Here is a 22,586-nt window from a genome sequence, read left to right on the forward strand (position 1 = left end):
AAAAAATCATGCTTCAGTTCACTGTAGTCAAAGTGCTGATATCTGATGATTCAGAGGAAACCTTGAAAGTAATCCGGAGGAAAACCTATACTACATACAAGAGAACATCACACGTATGATGAATGACCTACATAAAGAAACCATAGTGACTGGAAGACAATATAAAGACATATTTAAAGTCCTAAAGGGCAAAACAAAACTCATATTCCAGAAAATATCCTTAATAAACAAGGATGGAGTAAAGACATGAGACATGAAAAGTGAGAGAATATGGATGCCAGCAGCACTGCACTGCAGACATGCTAACGGACGTCATTTAGGTGGGTGGGAAATGATATTAGATGAAGAATGTAACCTGTAAACAGGAAAATACACTGGAAAGAGTAATCAGGTAGACAGAAAACTGTGTTTTCCTATTGTAATTTGCTTTAAAAGAACTATGTTAGGAGGAGTGAATGGAATTATACTTTTGTGTGGCTGTTTGTGAAGTAGGAGGCAGAATGTGAGCAGAAAATGAGTAGTGTCAGGTGTGTTGGGAGTAGAGGTGAAAGAGTGTCAGATTTGAGGATTACACTGAATATTGACCCCACAGAGGCCCATTAAGGATGCATACTTGTTAGCTTACATCAACCACTAAAAAAAGTACAGGTAAGATTTAATAGAAGACATAAAATGAAACTCAAAAAATGTAATAGAAGACAGGTTAAATCAATAGATATAAAAGGTGGAATGCATGGAAAACAAATAGCAAAATACTAGATTTTAGCACACTTGTATCAGTGATTACAATAATTGTCAGTGGACCAAGCACCCAATTTAAGGATTGAGATTGTCAGACTGGATTAAAAAAGAAGATGCATCTGTATGTTTTCTATAAGAGATATAGCCATATTTTTTAAGTAAACTCTACCCCGAACATTGGACTGGAACTCACAACCCTGAGATCAAGAGTCACATGCTTTACCCACTGAGCCAGCAGGACACGTTTAAATAAAGCTAGTTAAAAATACAAGGCTGAAAAAATATACAATGCAAACATTAAATATAAAGCAAACAAAGTCTTTTTTAATATCCAAGTAGATGGCAAGACGTAGTAATACAAGGTAGGAAGTGGGACCTTCCATAATGGAAAATGAGCAATTTTTCAGGAAGATGTAATAGTGGATACTTGTATACCTAAAAGAGCAGTATACTTTATAAAGCAGAAATTGGAGTAGTGAGGTAAAATAGGAAAATCCAGAATTATAATTGGAGATTTAAAAAATACCTTTCTTAATAGTTTGTCAAAACAACACTGTCATCTAACTTGATGCTGTTGATGTTCACAGAATATTATACTCTAATACTGTGGAGCACACATTGGTCTTTATTACATTTCTTGAGGTGTAATTTGCATTCCATAAAATTAATGTATTATAGGTGTGTAACTCAGTGATTTTTAATAAATTATATGTAGATTGTGCTGTCATTGTCTGGTTTGAGAATATTTCCATCACTCCACAAGTTCCCTTGTGCCCATTTGCAATTAATTCCCGTTCTAACATTCAACCTTAGGGGGCCTCTGATCTGATTTATATGCCTCTAAATATTCTGGACATTTTGTAGATAAAATGACGAAATATGTTCTTTTGCATCATCTTTAGCACAGTATTTTAAGCATCCTCCACTTTGTAGCATGCATCAGTTCATTCCTACTTGTTGAACTGTATCCTATTAGATAGATACACTGTGTTTTATTTATCCGTGTCTAGTTGGCAGATTTTTAGCTTGTTTCCAGTTTCGAGCTATTATGAATAATACTGCTCTCCACATTTATGTACAAATGTTTGCATCTACATATCTCATTTATCTTGGGTGGATTCGTGGGATTTGAATTAACGAATCTTATAGTTTATGCTTAACTTTCAGGAAACTGCCAAATCATTTCTTTGTGGCTACTGCCGTTTTCCGTTCCCACTAGTAATACAGGAGGATTTGTTTCTCAACACCCTTACCAACACTTAGTATTGTCCCATTTTTTAGTGTAGCCATTCTGGTAGATATGAAATATTATCTCATTGTGGTTTTAATTGCATTTTCATAATGGGCTTATTTGCTATTTATATATATTTTTATCGGTTAAGTGTTCACACTCTTTGCCATTTTTTAAATGAGTTGTCTCCTCATTAATTAAGAGTTCTTCATATAATCTGAATACAAGTCCTGTTCCAGATTCACAATTTGCAAACTATGTCTTTTCTTAATTGTGTCTAGTATCTATATAAAGATACTTTGTATCTTTATCTTGTATCCTGTGACCTTGCTAAATTTCTTAATTCAAGAATTTAGTGTGTTCCTTGGGATTTTCTACATAAAAGATGGTATTAACTATGACTAAAGACAGTTTTAAGGTTTCCTTTCCAGTCTGGATGCCTTGGCGGTATTCTTTTCGCTGCATTTCACTGGCTGGAGCTCTGTGAGGAACGTTGAATAGAAATGGTGGGATGGGACATCTTGCCTTAGTCATGATTTTAGGGGAAGTGTGTTTAATCTCTTCACTTAAATCCAGTGTTAGCTATGGGTTTTCACAGAGGCCCTGTGTCAGGTTTAGGAAGTTCCTTTCTAGTCCTGCTTTGTTGGAAGGTTTTATCATAAGTTAGTTTTAGATTTTGTGAAATCCTTTTTCTGTGACTTTGAAGGTGAACTTAGGGTTTTGTCCCTTTATTCTATTAATATAGTGCATAACATTAATTGGCTTTTGAATGTCACCACTTGGATCTAATGTGTACTATCCATTTTATATTTTGCTCGGTTCTGTTGGCTAATATGTATTGAGGATTTTTGTGTGTATATCATGAGGGATATTTTTCTGTAGTTTTCTTATGAAAGGGTGGGAATGGAAGACCGACAGTAAAGCATAAGAATACTTTTCGGGGATATGATAATTGGATGGATATATGGATATAGGTGTCTCAAAAATCACAAGTCTGAGAACTTGAATGTTTTTTCAGACAAGATACTGATGACCAATAATAGCATGAAGAACTACCCGGCATCAGTGATCACTAGGGAAACACAAATCAAAACTACAATGAGATATGACCTCACCCTCACTAGAATGGTACTAAGTGGTTGGTGAGGATGTGGAGAAATTTGAACCCTTGTGCACTGATGGTGAGAATGTAAACATTGGTGAGAATTGCACCTCTGTGGTGCAATGTATGGCAGTTACTTAAAAAATAAAAAATAAAATTGCTACATGACTCAGCAGTTCTACTTTTGGGTCTGTACCCAAAAGAATGGAAATATCTCAAAGAGGTATTTGTATACTCCTATTCATAGCAGCATTTTTCAAAATACACATGGAAGCAACCCCTTGTCCATCCACAGACGAGTGCGGAAGGAAGGAAATTGTGCAGTGTGCCCCAACATGGATGAACCTTGAGGATGTTATGCGGAGTAAAATAAGCCACACACAAAGAGACAAATACTGTCTGATAACACTTGTGTGAGGTAATCAAAGTGGCCCGCGTTATATAAGGAGAAAGCAAAATGGTGGTTCCCAGGGCCTGTGGGGAGGAGAGAATGGAGGGTCATTGTTTAATGGGGACAGAGTTTCAGATTTGCAAGATGAAGCAAAATACTGAAATGGTGGGGTCAGTTGCACAGATTACAAATATATTTGGTATCATGGAACTTCTACTTACACATGGTTACAATGGTAAACTTTATGTTGTATTTTACCACAATCAAAAAAAAATTGAATGAAGACTTAGGCCTGAATACAAAAAAAATGTGTAAATTTTCTTTACATTATAATCCCACTGTTTCACAAGGCAGAGCAGAGGGAGAAAATTTGCCAGTCTCCTTATACGGCTGCTTTTCTAACAAATTCCTAACAGACTTCCAAAGGTTTTTCCAGAGCGCATTGGTCATAACGCAGTGATAACAAAATGTGAGTGTTAATGTCCTTCACGAATATTGTTGTGTTGGGGAAAAAAAATCCTGTGTCTTGATTTAAGACACATTGTCATTTCCCATGTTCTCCTTACATGTTTCAAGTGGCTCACAGTGTTCCCTCCGTCCTGTTGTAGCTCACCCGTGGAGGGACCCGGAAGCCACTCCTACATGAGCATTTAAATAACAAGTACACCAGTATTTCACTATGTCGCTGCTAGGGGAAATCATATTAAAAATAGTTCCATTAATTTTAATGGAAAAAAGGCGATGTATTTGATCTCAATCCAAGGTGCACAGTTTTCAGAGAGAAAAATAAATCAAGTAAATAGTGAAAGAGTTTTAACAGAAATGAGCGTTAAAGCAAGTATGTTGAGTTTACTCATAATAGTAATGCGATGACACACTGTCCCCCCCCGAAGGAGGAGGCGGAGCGTCGGTGGGAAGGAGACGGGGGTCCTTCTAACTTCTACACCGCTGTCCTCGCTGACAGCCTGCCCTGAGGGGAGGCACCTGTTATCTTCGCCCACACAGAACTTAAAAATGTGGCTCAGAGGGCACTTTGCTGGCTCAGTCGGTTGAGCATCTGACTCTTGATCTCGGCTCAGGTTATGATCTTGTGATTTGTGAGTTTGAGCCCCCGTGTTGGGCTCATTGTTGTCAGCAGGGGTCGTTTTTGATCCTCTTCCCCCACCTGTCCCTCCCCAGCTCATGTCCCCCCCCCTCAAAAATAAACAAACATAAAAATGTAGCTCCGAGAAGTACCTCAGGTCTAAACAAGGCCTGTAGTCACACTTTGAAACACATGCAAGTTCGGTACCTCTGAGAAAATGCTGCCGCCATCCAAGCAGGCCTAGAAACCATTGGTTTCTTCCCAAACTGTTGAGTGGAGAAAATTGGTGAGTATGTCTCTGCCCAAAATTGTGATGTCAAAAAAACCCCGAACAAAAACGAAAAAAAAAAACCCAGCCTTTTTTGTAGCATATTTACTTAAGGTGTGTTGAATGAAAAAGTCATTATAGCAAAAAATAATTCATTCTCTGAGATGTGTAACTTTTCACGAGTGTTCAGCGCAAAAGGCCCTGGACGGTTAGTGCGTGTGTGGTGTTTTTGGCCGCCGTTTCTTTGCTGTGGTTCATAGCAGGCCTGTCTCTCACAGACACCTCCTCGGGCTCGGAGGACGAAGGCTCGGTGCAGGGAGACTCCCAGGGGACGCCCACCTCCAGCCAGGGCAGCATCAACATGGAGCACTGGATCAGCCAGGCCATCCACGGCTCCACCACCTCCACCACCTCCTCCTCCTCCACCCAGAGCGGGGGCAGCGGCGCGGCGCACAGACTGGCCGACGTCATGGCCCAGACGCACATAGGTGAGTGCCTCGCTCTCGCTGTCCCGAGGCAGGTGGCCGTTGGACAAGCCGCAGTGCTGTCTGAATCGTAGACACAGCGGGGCACGTCGTGACGCGGGGCCTTATCCGGTGAGGACGGGACGCATATGGCGTCCAGATCTGTTCTCGCCCAGTTTTACTTACAGATTAAGATTTTTAAGCTTCCCAGTAAAAATACTTCACAGAGTGAACTGCATGCTTTGAATGTGGTTTCCGGGGTAGCTCGGGAAGGACCTCGTCGAAACAGCAGCGTGGGCAGGGGTCACCCGCCCCCAGGACACCCGCTCCTCGGGGCGCTTGCCCGGCCGCTCGGCCCCTCGCCGCGGCAGGCCTCGTGTGTGCAGGAAGCCGCACTTAGGAAACAGGTAAGCGTGGTGGATTCACTACTCGACTGACCTCTCAGACGCACAAGCTTTTACTTCCAGGTTTTTACCTACTTGAGGGAGTTCAAAGAAACTCAAACCACTTTCTTAGGACTTTTGCCCCAAGGACACTCACCCCAAATGAAGTTAAAGTCAACCTTGCTGATAAAAGCACCAGCAGTGCGCCCTCGTGGCTCCTGCAGCCGGCCGTAGAGTGGGTCTGGGCCCCGCTCCCACGGGAACCGCCGCTGGCAGCTTCAGAGGCCCCTTTTCCTGCTCTGCTTGTTCAGGGGAGAAAACAACAATGCTTTCTTTCCTTTGTTCTTCTCGGAGCTGTCGTGAGTAAAAAGAAAATAAGAAAATTCTTTCTGTAAAGTGACAGTCCAATGCCAAGTGGTTGTATTAGAGTTCAGTTTTCTATCCTTGGGTGACAGTGACACCATGAACCCCATTTGGGATCAGAGTAAGTTAAAAATTATACCGAGATGTGTGCGTGTGGATGAGATAAGGCTTTATTTTGCGTATTTCGGGACCCGTGTGGGTGGTGTGACACGGAGGGCTGTCCACCTGTGCCGTTGACCCCCACCCGGGAAGCGTGTGTGGCGTGATTCACTTTACTTGTAAGAAAGGGTCAAAATTTTACCATGAGACACACGTAACGTCAAACAAACGACGCCCTTTGCGACATGCCCCAGGAAGTCCTGGAGGAAAGTCTGGTTGGAGGGTTAGACTTCCCCGGACTGTAAGAGGCTGCGTGACTCACGTGCTTCATGTCTCACCAGAACCTAAGTATAGCGATCGAGTGTGTGACGTCACAGTCCTCTCTCCTTTAGCACAAAGATCAGTTCCTATGATGCCTGGGAATTTGCTGTCAGTGTGAACATTTTGAAAGAAAGCAGTGGCAGATTAGAATAAAACCCCGAGGAGAGGAGTCTTGCAGCTCTGTGGCAGCACAGATGACGTGGAAGTCTGAGAACTGGCAGCATCTGCCCTGTTGTTGAGACCGTGGGAAGTCGAGGGTGTGAGTGTGCGTGTGAGGGGGAGAGTGTAAGAGAATGTGAGTGCGTTAGTGTGTATGTGCACGTGCAGGTGTGTGTACGTGAGTGAGAGACTGAGGGAGGGTGTGCAGCAGAGAACGTGCATGTGTCGTGAGAGCGTGTATATGTAGATGTGTGTGCCCACGCACGTGTGATGGTGTGTGCATGCGCTCACAGAGCAAGCCCACCAGCACCTGTACCCTCGTCCGCTCAGTGAGGTGCGTGGGGCGCCCCTGCCCCCGAGCAGGGGACGAGAGCCCAGTGGCTATAGACCGTGCAGTCCAGTAAGAGTGCCACCAAGTGGGCTGTTCGCCTTTGTTGTGGAAGCAAAATCCCATGTCCCTGTGGGTTGTCACCCTGACCGCGCACATAGGGACCCCGCATGTGTATCCCCAAAGCCAGGCCAGCTCGCGGGCGGTGCAGAGCCCCCTCCGGGTGGTTTTTCTCCTGGCGGCTGTGCTCGCTGTTGGCTCCTGCGTGGCGTGTGGTCTCTGGGACGGAAGGTCTCTGGGATGTACCACGGGGGGCCCCGCTCATCAGGCAGGGGCCCTTGTTCCAGGGAGAGCCAGAACGTTTTGGATGGTTACTAGGTGGTCTTTGTTCAGAACCTGGTGCCTGTCACATGTTTACGACAACTGGAAAAGGCAGGATTTACACCCTCACCTACTGTGTCAGCATCAGAAGGGGAGGAGCATCACTCAGTAGGAAAATTAGTGCAATGCTTTTAAACTCCAGGGGGCTTGTTCACAAAAAGCGTGAGAGGAAAATGAATTAGTAACTACCTGGAAGTGGAATTTGGGGCAGAAACTGTTGGTACATTTCTAGATGAAGAAATAAGAACAAAGCAGAATAGATAAGGTAGTTGTACATTTATAATCAAATTTGTACATTCAGCAAATAGACTTCGGCTTGAGTTCTTCTCTCTCGTTTTGTGGCCACAGGTACCATGGTGGCGAGGTCTGTGTCACCCTTTGCTGACTAACACAATGGAGATGTCATCACTAGGGGTTCAATTAGCGTGTGTTGGGGTGCGTTGTCATTAGCCAGACACTCACAGAAGTAGTTGCCATTCCCAGAACGTTTCAGGATTCATTGACGTGAATGCTGAGTTCGCCATGCACGGCGTATGCAAGCCGGTTCTCCTGTGTCTGATCCTGCTAAGGGGGTGGGGGTCAGAGGGCACTCGTGCTCCCCAGACACTTGTTTCGTGATTAGCCTGGAGCCTGGCTGTTGTGTGCTTGGAGGGAGACACTCCTAGGGGATTTATTCTGAGCGCTTGTTACATTACCGCCATGTATTTATATATAATCACCCAAAGTCCTGAATTCTCTTATCATCTCTGCATTGGGAGTTTTCAAACATTTAGCCTTAAAACAACAACCACCTGTGGAGGATGGTGATTTGGGCTAAGCTCATTCAGTGGGGCTGGGGTCCCGCTGCTCCCCCCCCCCACAGCCGGCCTGCGCGGCTGGGTCAGCAGGCTTTCCCTCCCGAGGACCAGAGGGAAAGGACTGCGGGCCCAGCCGTGTGCGCGGCGCTGCTCCGCTCTGCTCTCTAGTACAAAGGCGCCTGCAGTCCTGAGGGCGTGTCAGCGTGGCGGTAAAACTTCATTTATACAAACGGGCGGCAGGCTGCCGTGATCATGATTTTGCCACATCCTGTTCAGAGAGTTGTAAACCGTGCTTCTGAGACAGCCAGAGGGAGACCCCGGACCACGTGTCAGACTACTCCAGCAGAGTGGAGACTGGTGTCCATTACGGGGTTTTTTAGCTCCTTTGGTGATTCGGGGCTGACAAGCCTGCCTTGCGAGAAGGACCTCCTCACTCGTCAGGCTTCTCTCTGTGTGTCACGTTTAGGGGACAGTAAATAAAGCGGATACTTGCAGAAATAGCAGGGGCATGGAGCGGACGTCACCGCCCATCTGTTTCTGTCTCCTTGGGGAGCATTCTTTAACCATGGACACCTTTCCAGCAGATGTCTTGTGTCTCTGCTGTGTCTTCCTGTTTCCTTTCCTGGACAGAGGTGCTCACTTTTCGAAGGCTCATCCTCTGCTCTGATGCTGGGTCCCAGGAGGTCGGTGCTTTCCTGCCCAGCTGGGGGGTGTCACTGGCGCTCAAGCCCTTCTGTCCCCACCTGCACCACATGTGGGCCCCTTCCCCCATCCTCCCCACCAGGGACACCTGTCCTGCCCTTGTGTCTCCGCATTCATGCAGACATCACGCACTCACGCATGACTCGCAGTCACCAAGGCCGCCTGGTCTTCACTGATGTGCAGATCTGCACCTCCCACCAGGAAATCCTCCACAGCCCCCGTTTCAGAGTGCCTTCTGACACAGCACACTGATCCCCGTACCCCAAGGCCAGCCTGTCAGAGTGGGCCCCCTAAGGAGTAGGCTCTGGGCGTCAGCATCCTTGGCTCCCCGTTCTCACGAGCCACGTGTGTCCATGTTCCGGGTGTCTGGCTGCCAGAGGTGTTGCATGCCACCCTCTCTCGGGGACTGCTCCTGGCCCCTCACCCCACGGCTGAACCCTGTCGGTCCCTGTGCCCTCGCGCCCTTTCCTTCCGTGCTCTTCTGAGCCCTGCTGCTCCCTCGGTGTTATTAGGACACAGGTCTACGCCTGTCTCTTCACAGAAGTGTGCTTGGGATCTCCAGCTCTCAAAATTTTGTTTATTTGTGCTCTATACTTAGAATTGAAGTAAATATTTTTGGATCCCCAAGTGTCCTGACCCTCATACGCTGTGTGCGCCGTTCTGCAGGAGTAACTCCCCGGCCAGCACACTTATGTGGTGCACGCGAGAGGGAGAGGCGGCTCTTCCGGTTTTTTGCAACATCCAAAACCAGTTACCTCTGAAAGTAGTAGCACAGTCATTTACAGCTTTAGGCACATGAGTTTCCCAGATTCTTTCTTAGAGCTTCTACGAGGCAGGGTCCCCACATAAGGGAAGAAAAGGTGGAGGGCCTGGGCAACGGGCCTGAGGGCAGGGACGTCCTTGCAGGGGGTCAGGGTGCCCTGCAGCCCGGTGAGGGGTGGTGGTCACTTCCTTGTTCTGCAGCGGGAAGACTGAGTCTCAGCGAAGTTGGCAAGAGGCCGCAGGGTGCCCATCTGGGTCAGTGGTCAGCAGGACCACATGCAGACCCGTGGGACACGGACGCACTTGCTCGCGGCGCCGGTTCCCTCTCTCCTGTGTCTCCATTCCGGCACGGCCCTGCCTGGCCCTGCTTGTTACGGAGGAGCGCGCCTTTCCAGACAAAAGCCCTGTTATACTCTGCATTAAGAATGAAGACTCGGTGAAGACAGTGGGCTCATTCATTCTTTGAAGTCTTTCTTCAATGTTGGCCAAGTGCTGACAGTGTGGGCGGAGTAGGACCGGGGAGCTGGGCTTCCAGAGCTGGAAGGGGCTACGGCAGGGGCGTTTCCAGACCGCCCTCCCTCCTTCCCCCCTTCTCCCTCCGTCTCTCTCCTTCCTCTCTCCCTCCCTTGTTTCTCCCTCTGCCCTTCCAACTCCTCCCTCCTCTCTCCCTCTCCTCCCCCTCCTCTCTCCCTCCCCCTCCTCTTTCTCTCTCTCTCTCCCTTTCCTCTTTTCTCCTCCCAGCCCCCGTGCTGTCTTGCATTGCAGATTCTGAAGGAACCATTTGCGCTGGGAGCAGAAGTCCTATGGCATAGATGGTACAGAACCCACCTGTAGGGGCAGCTCTGGGGGGGTGGGGTCACAGCAGAGGTGACCCTTGATAGGTGGCTAGAGGGTGGCCACCATTTTTCCTTCATTTTAAAAGTACAGGGAAATTGATATAAGGAACAGTGAGCTCATTGCTTAGAAGATGAGCCCTGGTCCGATGACCTCCAAGTTCTCCTGCTGCCGGCGGCCCTGAGCACCTGTCACATACCGGCTTCAAGGCCGCCTGGTTAGTCCTTGGAGTCCCGTGTCAGGGCGGCGCAGTGTCCTCTGGTGCCCTCCCGGAATCCAGCTGTGGGCAGTGGCCCCACCGTGGCCACGTGTGCGATGTGTGAGCAGGTTGAGAGGGAGGGAGGGGGTGTAGAAATAAGTGTGGAAGGCATTTTGAAGTCACCCAGCTGTCACCGCTCCTACCTTTTAGTCACAGATGCATCGGCATCGTGTTTCAGAGCGGAGACCCTGCGGTGTTTGCGCCACCCGGTCCAGCCCTGAGCGGCCGCTAGTGACGCGACTACATGGTGACTCACACCGAGCAAATGTGAATGAAGCCCAGCGCAGTGACGTGCGTCCGCGCCGCACATCGCCGGCTGCCGCGTGCTCACGGGGAGCGCCGCCGAGCCACCGAGTCCCGCCGTGTGCTGCGAGGTCCCGGCTCTCTGGGGCGCGTGGGGAGGGCTGCACGGGAGGTGGAAACGGTGTCCCAGACGTCGAAGACGCCACGTGACCCCCTGCCACGTGCCCCTCCTAACCAGGCAGAGCTGCCTCCCTCGCCCCTGTCACAGGCATTCCGCTTCTGAGCTGAGGTCTAGGACACTGCCCTTCGCGGGGTGGGGGGTGAGGCTGCTCTGGTCGCCGTGACGAGCACCCCGGACTTGGAGCCTCGGCAGCGGGTTCACCGCCCCGCGCTGGAGGCCTCTCCGCTGGCTGTGCACACGCCGCCGGCCCTCTGTGTGTGCATGTCCTGACCGCCTCCCTGAGGACACCTGCTATGTGGGAGTGCCCTCACCTGGTGACCCCTCTGATGACCCGTCTCGACATGCACTCACATTCTGAGGCCCTCGGGGTGAGGACTTGCATGTTGGGCTTTGAGGGGACGCGGTCCGGCCCGCGCCGGGGCGAACACTCCCAGAAAAGGGAGGTGCGACATGGAGAACCTAGCCATCTGCCACCGCCTGTGTGCCACACGGGGACTCTGGGCTCAGCCCGTGCGACTGCTGCCGTCCTGGGCTCTGCCCCTGCCTGTGCTGCCCACGCCGCTGCGGCCGGGGCTCCATTCGGAGTAGCACTGCTTGGGTGCTCTGTGTGTCTCCCGCTTAAGTAGGCGTGACCAGCACCACCCCGATTTTCCGGAGGACCCTAAAGCACGGGTCAGTTAGTAACTGGTTCCAGGGGATCAGCGACCAGCAGGTGACCAAACCCTCCCAGCGTCATGGACGTGTCCGTGTGCCTGGGACCATCCAGGCGCATCAGGATGCTCTGGCCACCCGGGTTGCCCCTGTGAAGCTTGCCTAGGGGTGCACGTTAATCTCCCTCGGCTGCGGGGTCCCCTTGTGGTGTGGTATATGATCACCCTGCAGTCTCCATGTGTCTGTAGCTGCAGAGCAGCCTACTTGTGGAAACTGTCTGTAACCGTAAATTGGTTCTCTGAGGACATGTACAGAATGGCTAAGATTCGAGTCCCCAACTTGTGTGTTCCCGGCTGAGGGCAACAGGGTAACGTCCCGCCTCCTTTTACCATCGTGATCTGTAAAAGGTGTTCTTTATGTGATCTGCTTGGTGCCCTATTTGTCCTCTTGCTTGTGCTTTTGGTTGGTGATTTCATTGTGTAAACAGTCCCTGTGTGTGGTACTGGAGGGGGGCAGCACCCAGAAGAGACGGGCCGTCCGGTGCCTGCACCCCTTCTCTCACGTGGAGATACAGAACCTGGCCAAGCTGCTGCCTAATAAGGGTAACAAAGTCGGAATAAATGGTTAGTGCCCAGCGTTAGGACTGGGGACGCAGGATGTTGACGATGATCTCATTGACACACTGTCTTAAGGCCTTATTTATTAATATAAAACCTGTGCTTCCCCCACTGAACAGTGAGCACATCCCTTGGTCATCATGGTCGCGGTGGGAAGGACAGGGGCTGGTCTCATGGGTCACAGCACTGATGCATGTTGGATCATAAACACGTTTCTGAATGATTATTCAGTATCAGGCATGCTAAAACAAATAAAACAGCTAATATTTCTTGAACACTTACTCTCTACCATAAAATACGCTAAGAGCTTTACATATATTTTATTTCACTTCCTGTGCCCTGCAGGAGACTGGCCATGTTACTCCCCTGTAGTGAGAAAGGCACTGACGCTCCCCAGGACCTGGAGGATGGCGAGCGAGGCGCAGACCCAGGCTCTCTGCCTGAAAGCCTGAGCTCTTCACGGCCTCTGTCACGACAGACAAGATCGTTACTGTTTGATGAACAAACACATAACTTAAAAGATTTCTGTTTCCACTGGCTGTTTGAAAACGTGATTTTAAAGGGCTACGTGATGTGGCCCTAGCCGTAATGTTATGTCTGGAGTTGTACCAATCTTGGCTCTGTTTTGAGCCGTATAAATTACCTTAAAGATAATCTTTATGCTGAGACATTAGTGGTGCACTTGGATTCCGAATCTTGGTCTTTCCTTGGGATGTGGTAGTTTTTCAAGCCCCATTGCTCACTTACCCTTCAGAATAACTCCATTGTGATGATCAGAAAAGTTCTAATTTGCTTTTTTGTAGAAAATCACTCTGCACCTCCTGACGTCACCACTTACACCTCAGAACACTCGATACAAGTAGAAAGGCCACAAGGCTCAACGACTTCGCGGACGGCACCCAAGTATGGCAATGCGGAACTCATGGAGACCGGCGATGGTAGGTGCTCTGACAATTATTTCTCCTCCTTTGTAAATCCTCATCTCTACTAAGCTGCCCTTCTGTGTGCAGGGCAGGGTGGGGTGTGTTTCTTGTAGACACACAGCGGACTCTGAACCTGGTTTATCACCTTCGTTCCATGGCTCCCATGAAAAGTGGCACAGGGACAAGAAGTGCCAACGACCTGCAAGTTGTCCAAGAGGATTTCCTCGTAGGAAAAGTGTCCGTGTGGTGGGAACTCAGTCATGAGAAGACACCGAAATTTTATGAGTCTTACGTGTTTGCTAATCAGTAACAAACGTTGGTTCAGCAGTTAGGCAACTAGCATGGAGGTGTGAGGACGTGAGCGGTTGGGAGGGTAGCGTGACGCTAAACATGAAGCAGAGCCATTGACATGTCGGGCGGGCGTGGTGCTTCGGACCTCTGAAGAGAAAGGGTTTTTCCTCCATGTTGGAAGAACAGTGTCAGTGATGATAAAGTGTAGTCGTGGGGGCCCTCCCTCATTCCTCGTCTTCCGTGTCGGCGTGTCCTCAGGATGCTGGCTGTTTCTGTGGCCTGGCTGGGGAAGCAGACTTGAGCGTGAGTCACATGCTGGGCTCTGCTTTCCACGTGCTCAGCCCCTCCCAGGCCATAAAAGTGCAGTAGACCCTGGTGGTGACATAGGATGTGACTGTTCCTTCTTCCGTGGCGGTTCTGTTTTCCAGGGGTGCCAGTAAGCAGCCGGGTGTCAGCGAAAATTCAACAGCTCGTCAATACCCTCAAACGACCAAAGCGGCCGCCGTTACGGGAATTCTTTGTTGATGACTTTGAAGAATTGCTGGAAGGTGAAAGGGGCCTCTGCCCTCCACTTATTCTGTGTCCACGTGATCCCAGGGACTGTCACGATGTGGCGTCTGGGCTGTTAAAAGTAACAACCTTGGCGCCCGTGTAAGACGGGAATCTCTCTAGAGACTGTAGGCCCTCTTCCCAAAGCTGCCTTTAAAGACAGCTGAGTGCTGGCAAAGCTGGGTAGGTACCAGGCTGTGTGTTCGTGGCCCTCCCAGGATGTGATGACGGCTGTGAGCCAGACATGCATCCGGCAGCAGAAACGGGGGAAGCCTAGAAAACTGTGGCTCGAGGGGACACGTGCTAAGTAAGCTCTGTAAGAGGAATGCGGAGGTGCCAGCGGCTGGGCTCATTTCCTGTCCCTCTGCACACATTCAGGACTCCGTCAAACCCAAAGCCCTTATTTTCTTGTTCTTCGTACCACAAGTAAGACACCGCTGATTCTTTGGCCAGCAGGCGGAGATTGTCAGACTGTGAGGAAGAGAGCGACCTTTTCCAAAAGTGAGAAGCATAACAGTTGCTCACCTAAAGAGTTGGGAAGATTGTATTGCATTGTTGGGCATTTTTTTGTTTGTTTTACTCAAAAAAATGTGCTCAGGTTGGTTATTGATAGTAATTGTTGCAAATTCAAATTTGTATCTCAGTATTTAAGGGCAAAATATAATTTAATAAGATTTGAGCTCTGGAGTCCAGAACTGCTAGGGCACGTCAGGAATGGAGGTTTTAAACAGCCGTTGCGATCCCAGAGTCGAGGCATATTAAAATACGCAGCTCACCTGTCGTGTACAGGTGCACTCGGGTCTCCCTACGTGCGCCGTCCCGACATTGCCTTGGAAAGTGTAAGAGTGAAGTGCTTCCATTACGTCCGTGAGGCTAGTATGTCGGTCCTAGCTGTGATTCTAGAAGAGCACGTGCGCATGTTTTCAGTCCACCAATAAATATGTGTAAGTCTCCTACCTTCTTTGAAAGGAAGGGAACACTGATTGTGCTAATATGCACGTATTTTTCTTGAAAACTTCCAATGTGTTTAGTTCAGCAACCGGATCCGAACCAGCCAAAGCCAGAGGGAGCGCAGATGTTGGCGGTCCGCGGGGAGCAGCTGGGGGTGGTGACGAACTGGCCCCCGTCCCTAGAAGCCGCGCTGCAGCGATGGGGGACCATCTCCCCGAAGGCCCCGTGCCTGACCACGATGGACACGAATGGGAAGCCCCTGTACATCCTCACTTACGGTAACTCTGTGCGCCCCGCCACCTTCCCGCCTGGGCCTGCGCCCGGCCGCTCTGGGGCGCCTGGCTCCTGTCTGTACGGCCCTAGGCGCCCACTGCAGGCCCAAGTGGACTCAGAAAGGAGGTATTTTAGGGCAAGTATTTAGTTTGAATATCAACGTTTCTCAAGTCAAATCTAGGAATGGGCACCCCAAAAATCAGCATAACCCTAATAAGAGCGTGGATTTTACCCCTTGGAAGGTGTGTGTGTTATTCTTAAAAGTCATGCCTTCAGGAAGGCTTGGTAATTAAAGTATATGTATCTAAACTCTTTGAAGTGTATCCTTCAGAAAAAACAAAATCCATTTCCAAAGTGATTATTCAAAAACGAGGGAAACAGGGTTTTCTTTTTAGTTCTTCATTCGGTACAATTAGTGAAATCTATAAACGTTTGGAAATAGTTATCTGTACCAGAAAGATTTCGTTCTCTTGGTTCCCTGGGTGAGACGCCGAGGGGAAGCAGACGGCCGGGCACTTCACACCGCCTGCCGCGGGCTCGCCGAGAGGCCGGCTGAGTAACCGAAGGCCAGAGCTGCGCGGTTCGGTGACCTGGCTCCAGGTTGCGGTTTTGTTTCCGTGGCAGCGGTGCTCTCACTTGGGGTAGGCAGGGGGATGGTTTCTACATTGGGACATACTACGTTAAGTGACACTGAGTCCAGCCTTTCGGCTGCGGGGGGGCCTTGGGAGGTACCGCTGGAGACTCCGTCGTGACCCGTGTGCCGCCCGGACAGAAGCAGGTTTGAGGTTCAGGAGCATCTGTCTCCCAGCTTCACCGCTGTCTGGCCCGGGTGGGTACTTCTAAGTGGAGAAAGAGCATTTCACCGTGGAGAGGCATTGGCTTGATTTTTTCATTATCTTCTTTGGAAATAGGTTTTACTCAGTCGACTAGATGGAAGACTTTCCTCCGTGGCCCTCAGCCGTGGCCAGATGCAGCCCTGGAGCGGGTGGCGTAGCTGGAATTGCTGCCCCTCAGCAGCTTCCGGGGCTCACCTGCCACATGTGGGGCATCCCAGGACCCGCCGTGTGCACACGCCGCAGAGCCCCCTGCCCCCGGCCGCCAGCAGGCGTGCGGGGGGACGTGCCGGGCGCCGGCTGGGGCGTCGGAGGAGGGGACACCGCTGCAGGCTGAGGGCCTCCCCGGGAAGGGCAGCCCTTCTGCTGAGGGAACGAAGAGCAGAGGAGCGCGGACTTTGCCTTCGCGCACGTCACCGCGAGCCGCGGTGTGAGATGATCGCCGAAGGGGGTCTGAGGGGCTTTGGGACGAGTGTGTCTGCACCCCAGGATCATGGCCCCTGCTCTTTAGTCACCCCTGTCTTGTTGCATTTTCCTCATTTGGTAGGAGGTGTGTGCTCTGGGTCACTCTTGGTTTTCACCTGTTAAAGGAATGTAAGCAATGCATATCCCAAAACACGGTGGTAGTTTATCAGCATGTAAAAGGGAGGTGTTGGCTGATACCAGAAAAACGGTAGAAAGGTGCTTGATACGTAGGGACACTGAGATGCATGACCGCGCAGTGACTGGTATTGCTCAGAGTCCAGAGAGGAGCTCACTGAATGAGAATTGTTCTACCGAGGAGCCCGGTCTCACCGGCGGACGAGGCCGTTTTCAGGCTGTAGCTCGCCTTCGGCTCCTGTTTAACTTCCCGCAAACCCGGAGGGCAGCCGCGAAACGTGGGATCTTTGATGGAAAATCCACATAGTGAATGGAGGTTGTAAACAACCCTATAGAACAATCCACTGTTCTCCACTTACTGGTACAAATAAAGCACCGGAGAACCGGGGCGTCTTACAATCTTTAGTAACAAATCATGCTTAGCCACTCATTTCCTTCTATCATGAATCTTCACTTCCTCCTCTTCTCAGCAAGCTGCCTGCAAATTCATTCAACTTTGCTGCAGTGGGCTTTCATTCCAGGCAAACTCCCGCTCCTCCCTCCCTCCCTCTTCCTCTTTCTTTTTATTCTTTTATGATTTATGACTTGGCTTTCACTCCCGATATTTTGAAATATTTCGGTGCTTAAGCTAGAAAAGCTTTGGGAAAGCTTTCTGCGTGCTTGCGTTGCCGGCGCTGTTTCTCAGGCCCTGCGCTCTGCGGGCTTCCTAGCCGCTGCGCTGCGCGAGCCCGGAGGGCCCTCCTCACCCACCTGCCCCCTTCCTCCGACCTCGCACGCTCCTCCCGGAGATCCAGTTGGAATTAAAAATAACATGTAATAACATAGTGCATACGTCATGTCAGAGTCTCTCTCTTTTTTTTTCTACATGCACATGGCTATCTTAATAGCTGTTGCCGCAGTTAAAATACTGGTGCGACTTGGCAAAATCTGTTGAGACTTCATGTCCCCCACCTTTCAAGTATGCAGTGCACAGTTGTTATTATTAACTGGCACTAACCATAGTCGCCATCGTACACATTACACCTCATGACTTACTTTATAACTGGAGGCTTGTACCTTTGACTCCCTTCGCTCATTTCTCCCTCCCTCTCCTGCCCCACCTCTGGAAACCATCAGTCTCTTCTCCATATATCTCTGAGCTTGGATTTTAGATTCTGCAAGTAAGTGAGATCACAATGTATTTGTCTTTCTCTGTCTTAATGTTTCACTTAGCATAACGCCTCCAAGTCCATCCGTGTTGTCATAAATGGCAAGATTCCATGCCTTCTTATGGCTGAATAATAATCCGGTATACATATACCACCTCCTCTCCCTTCACTCATCCACTGATTGCGAATTTAAGCTTTTTGAGGAACCCTCATACTGGTTTTTCTGAGTGGCTGCACCAGTTTCCTTCCCACCAGCAGTGTGAGAGGGCTCCCCTTTCCCCACATCCTCACCAACACTTCGTATCTCCTGTCTTTTTGATACTAGCCATTCTGACAGGTGTGAGGTGGTGTCTCAGTGATTTGGGTTCAGTCTCCCTGATGATGAGGGGTGTTGAGTACCTGTCATTGTCTGTTGGCCATCTGTGTGTCTTTGGAGAAATGTCTACTCATACTCAGTTCCTGTGCTCATTTTTGAATCCATATTTTTTTCCCATTGAGTTGTGTGAATTCTCTATATATGTAAGATTTAACCACTTACTGGGTAAATGATTTGCAAATATCTTTCGTTCTGTGATTCTCTTCTGCATCGTGTGGATGTCTCCTTTGCTGGGCCAAAGCCTTTTAGCGTGATGTGGCCCCACTTGTTTAGTTTTGCTTTTGGTGTCAGATTCAAGAAATCCTCCCGAAGGCCCATGTCAAGGATCTTAGCACCTGTTTTCTTCGAGGAGTTTTATGGTTTCAAGTCTCATGTTCAATTTTTTCATTTTCAAAAAATTTTGAGTTAATTTTTAGGTATGGTGTGAGTGGCTCAGTTCCATTCTGCTGCATGTGACTGTTCAGTTTTCCCACTACCACTTATTTTTATTGAAGAGACTTCCTTTTCTCCATTGTGTTTTCTTGACTCCTTTGCTGTAAATTAATTGGCATATATGTATGAGTTTATTTGCGGGCTCTCTGTTCCATCGATCTGTGTCTGTTTTATGCCAGTGCCACACTGTTTTAATTCCTGTAGCTTTGTAAGACAGTTTAAAATCAGTGAGCCGGGTGCCCCCAGCTTTGCTCTTTTACGCAAGATAGCTTTGGCTGTTTGGGGCCTTATGTGTTTCCATACAAATGTTAGGATTCTTTGTTCTACTTCCAGGAAAAGTGCCATAGATATTTTGATAGGGATTGCATTGAATTCTGTAGATTGCTTTGGGTAGTATAGACGTTTTAAGAATATTATCTCTCCCAATTCATGGGCATGGGCTGCCTTTCATTTATTTGTGTCATCCTCGGTTTCTTTCATCAGTGTCTTATAATTTTCAGAGTTTAGGTCTTTTGGCCCCTTGGTTGAAATTATTCATGGTACTTACTATTGTTTTTGATGCAACTCTAAATGTTTTCTTAGTTGCTCTGATAATTCACTGCTAGCATATAGAAATGCAATAGAATTTTGCGTATCAATTTGCACTCTGCACCTTCACTCAATTCATTGGTTAGTTCTGACAGGGTGTTTTGTTTATTTCTTTGTTTTGGTTTTGGTGGCATCTTTAGAGTTTATTCTCTATATAAAATCCTATCATCCTCAAATACAGAGAGTTACACTTCTTCCTTTCCAATATGGATGCCTGTTAGTCTTTTTCTTGCCCAGTTACTCTGACTGGGACTTCCAAAACCACTGAATGAAAGAGGTGAGACTGCCTTGTCTTGCTCCTGACTCCACGCACGGTACTAGCTGTGGGGGTGGAACGTGTGGCCTTTATTATGGTGAGATATGTTCCCTCTATGTTCACTGGTATGTTTCTAGGATTTATTCATTTCTTCCAGTTTGTCCAGTCTGTTGGCATATCATTGTTCCTGGTGGTCTCTTGTGATCCTTTGTATTTTTCTGGTGTTGGTGAACTTCTTTCATTTCTGATTTCGCTTGAGACTTTAAATGAGGGTCAACTCTCATTTTCTTTGGTGAGTCTAGCCAAAGCCTGTCAGTTTTGTTTACCTTTTCCAAGAACCAGCTCTTGGTTTTGTTGATCCGTTCTATTGCCTTTTTCGTCTCTATTTCACTCATTTCGGCCCTGGTCTTTGTTGCTTCCTTCTTTCTACTAACATGGGCTACATTTGTTCTTTTCCTGGTTACTTGAGGTGTAGGGCTAGGCTGTTTACTTGAGATTTGTCCTGTTTCTTGAGGTCCCCCCTGGATTGCCAGGAGCTTCCATCTCAGAACCGCTTTTGCTACAAATCATAAGTTTTGGTGTGTTGTATTTCCATTTTCACTTGTCTCAAGGTATTTTTATTTCTTCTTTGAATTTTTTTGTTGTCCCACTGGTTGTTCAGTAGTGTGTTGTTTAATCTCCATGTACTTGTGAATTTTCCAGTTTTCTTCTTATAATTGACTTCTCACATTCTCTATAAATTTAAGAGGATCCATAGTGGTAGATCTTTTTGTGGCCTAATGTGTGATTTGGAGAATGTTCCATGTGCACTTGAGAAGAATGTGTATTTTGTTGCGCGTTTCGATAAAAGTTAAGTCCATATGCTCTAATGTGTTGTTCAAGGCCACTGTTTCCTTACTGGTTTTCTGTCCAGATGATTTATCCATTGATGTGAGTGCGGTATTAACGTTCCCTACTACTATTGTATTGCTGTTAATTTCTCCCTCTAGGCCTGTTAATATCTGCTTTATAGACTTAGGTGCTTCTATATTGGATACACAAATGTTTACAGATGTTCTGTCTTCTTGGTGGACTGATCTCTTCATCATTATGTAACACCCTTACTTTGTCTCTTATTAACAGCCTTTGGTTTAAAGTGTGTTTTGTCTGATAGAACTATGGCTCCGCCTCTTTCTTTACATCCCCAGTTCCATGAAGTGTCTTTCTGCAACCCCTCACTTTCCTCTGTGTGTGTCCTTACATCTGAATGGAGTCCCTTGTAGGCAGCAGCTCAGTTGTTCTTGGTTTTTTCCCCCCACTGACCCACTCAGTCCTTTAATGAGAGAATTTAGTCCTTCTACATTTAAAGTAACGATTGAGAAGAGGTACTTATTGCCATGTTGGTAATTGTTTTCTTGTTGTTTTTGTAGGGTCTTTCTGTTCCTTTTTTCTTCCTTTGTGGTTTGAGGACTTTCGTTAGTGTTAGGCTTACATTCCTTTCCCTTTGTATTTTCCGTATCCACTAGGTGTTTGTGTGTGCGCTGGAGGTGTTTGCTTGGTGGTTACCATGGGACTCACATATAACAACTTACATTTATAACCATTTAGTTTAAGTTGATAACTTATGTTCGAGTACATTCTAAATGTGTACTTCTTTATTCTCCCACATTTCATGTTCTCCACATCATGTTTTATATCTTATTGTTCTGTGTATCCCTATTTGCTACTTTGTCCTTTTACCTTTACACTGGCTTTATGTAGTCCACTGCCTTTATTTTACATTCATCTTTCCTGGTGGGATTTATCCTTTCATTAATTTTCTTGGTACTAATTAGTGCCTTTTCTTTTCAGCATGAAAAAGTCCCTTTAGCATTTCTTACAAGCCTGGTTTTGCATTTGCGTATAGGAAGATGCATCGTCTGCTCTTCCACTGTGAACGGTCCCTTTCCCAGTAACTTCTCTTGTTTGGTTTCCGTCCTCCTCTGTAAATCAGTGAAGAACCCTTGTTTCTCCTGCAACTGAAAACAGCAGCTGCTCTTTTCTCCTTGAAAACCAGCAAGTGGCATTTCTGGTATTTTGCCAAAAGTACGTTGCCCTTCTCAAGCTCCCGGTTATGGACTGGCCTCTGCATGAATATATGAGAATATTCACATGGAGAGTGATGCTGAAACTGACAAAACCTAACGGTGCTGATCATCTGACTGTAACTGATTTGTTCACGAAGTGCATTGAGTTTTTCAGTTACAACAAATGGATTGTAATTGTTTCTTTAACTGTGATTCCCTAATGTTATTCATATTAAAGAGATTTGAGGCACAAATTACTTGTTTTCTTTAGATGAAAAATCACTGTTATTTCTAATAGCTAGTGGCTGTTTTGTGGAAAAAATACAGCCACCCAATAAATACCACATGCTTGTAAGGTGGCCACTCTTGAGGACTGTGGTGCGGAGGAGGCTCTGGAGAGGAGGGGGGTGCACATGAGACCTCCGGGTCTGGAATTACCCTGGGTGCTCAGGAAGTATGGCCAAAGCGCGTGCTGGCCTTTTCTGCTTTGTAAAGGTTGCCTGCGACATCAGTGAAATGAAGAAGCATGCATTGAGCACATACTATAATCCAAGGATACCGTAGGAAGTGGAGGAGTTTAGATAACAGAAACATTGTTTGTTCCCTAGTCACTAAGTTGATAAATCCTGTGGTAGATAAACAATAATAACCCTAATTTGGGTTGCTGCAAAAGCCAATGTGAAATAAAATAAAATTGGCTTTTTTCATTCAAAACAAACATTATAAACAAAAAACTTCTTATTTTTTACATTTAAAATAGGAAAAAGATTAAAACAGTGATTGTATTTATGGGAAAGCTAAAGTTGCTACTGTTGTTATGATCACATTAATATAATTTCTGAGGCCTCACCCACTTCTGAAAGCATGTGGAAGCTGATGTTGTGAAGCCCTTTATGTGCCTAAGAGTTCATGTTATGTGTCAGAGTCATTTTGTCCCTTGCTCAGATCATGCTGTGGGAG

The 22,586-nt window shown here is 47.6% G+C and overlaps 1 protein-coding gene across 1 annotated transcript in view; it reads left to right on the plus strand.

Annotated features, from left to right (window-relative positions):
- DIP2C (disco interacting protein 2 homolog C) overlaps window positions 1–22,586 on the plus strand; it is a 188,237-nt gene that overhangs the window by 44,992 nt on the left and 120,659 nt on the right. The window contains exons 6-9 of the mRNA XM_029955601.1: window positions 5,096–5,305; window positions 13,165–13,299; window positions 14,004–14,123; window positions 15,156–15,353. Of these exons, the coding sequence (XP_029811461.1) occupies window positions 5,096–5,305; window positions 13,165–13,299; window positions 14,004–14,123; window positions 15,156–15,353 (663 nt within the window). The remainder of the gene's footprint in view (window positions 1–5,095; window positions 5,306–13,164; window positions 13,300–14,003; window positions 14,124–15,155; window positions 15,354–22,586) is intronic.

This window comes from Suricata suricatta, chromosome 10 (assembly GCF_006229205.1).
Source record: "Suricata suricatta isolate VVHF042 chromosome 10, meerkat_22Aug2017_6uvM2_HiC, whole genome shotgun sequence".
In the NCBI taxonomy this organism is placed as follows: Eukaryota; Metazoa; Chordata; class Mammalia; order Carnivora; family Herpestidae; genus Suricata; species Suricata suricatta.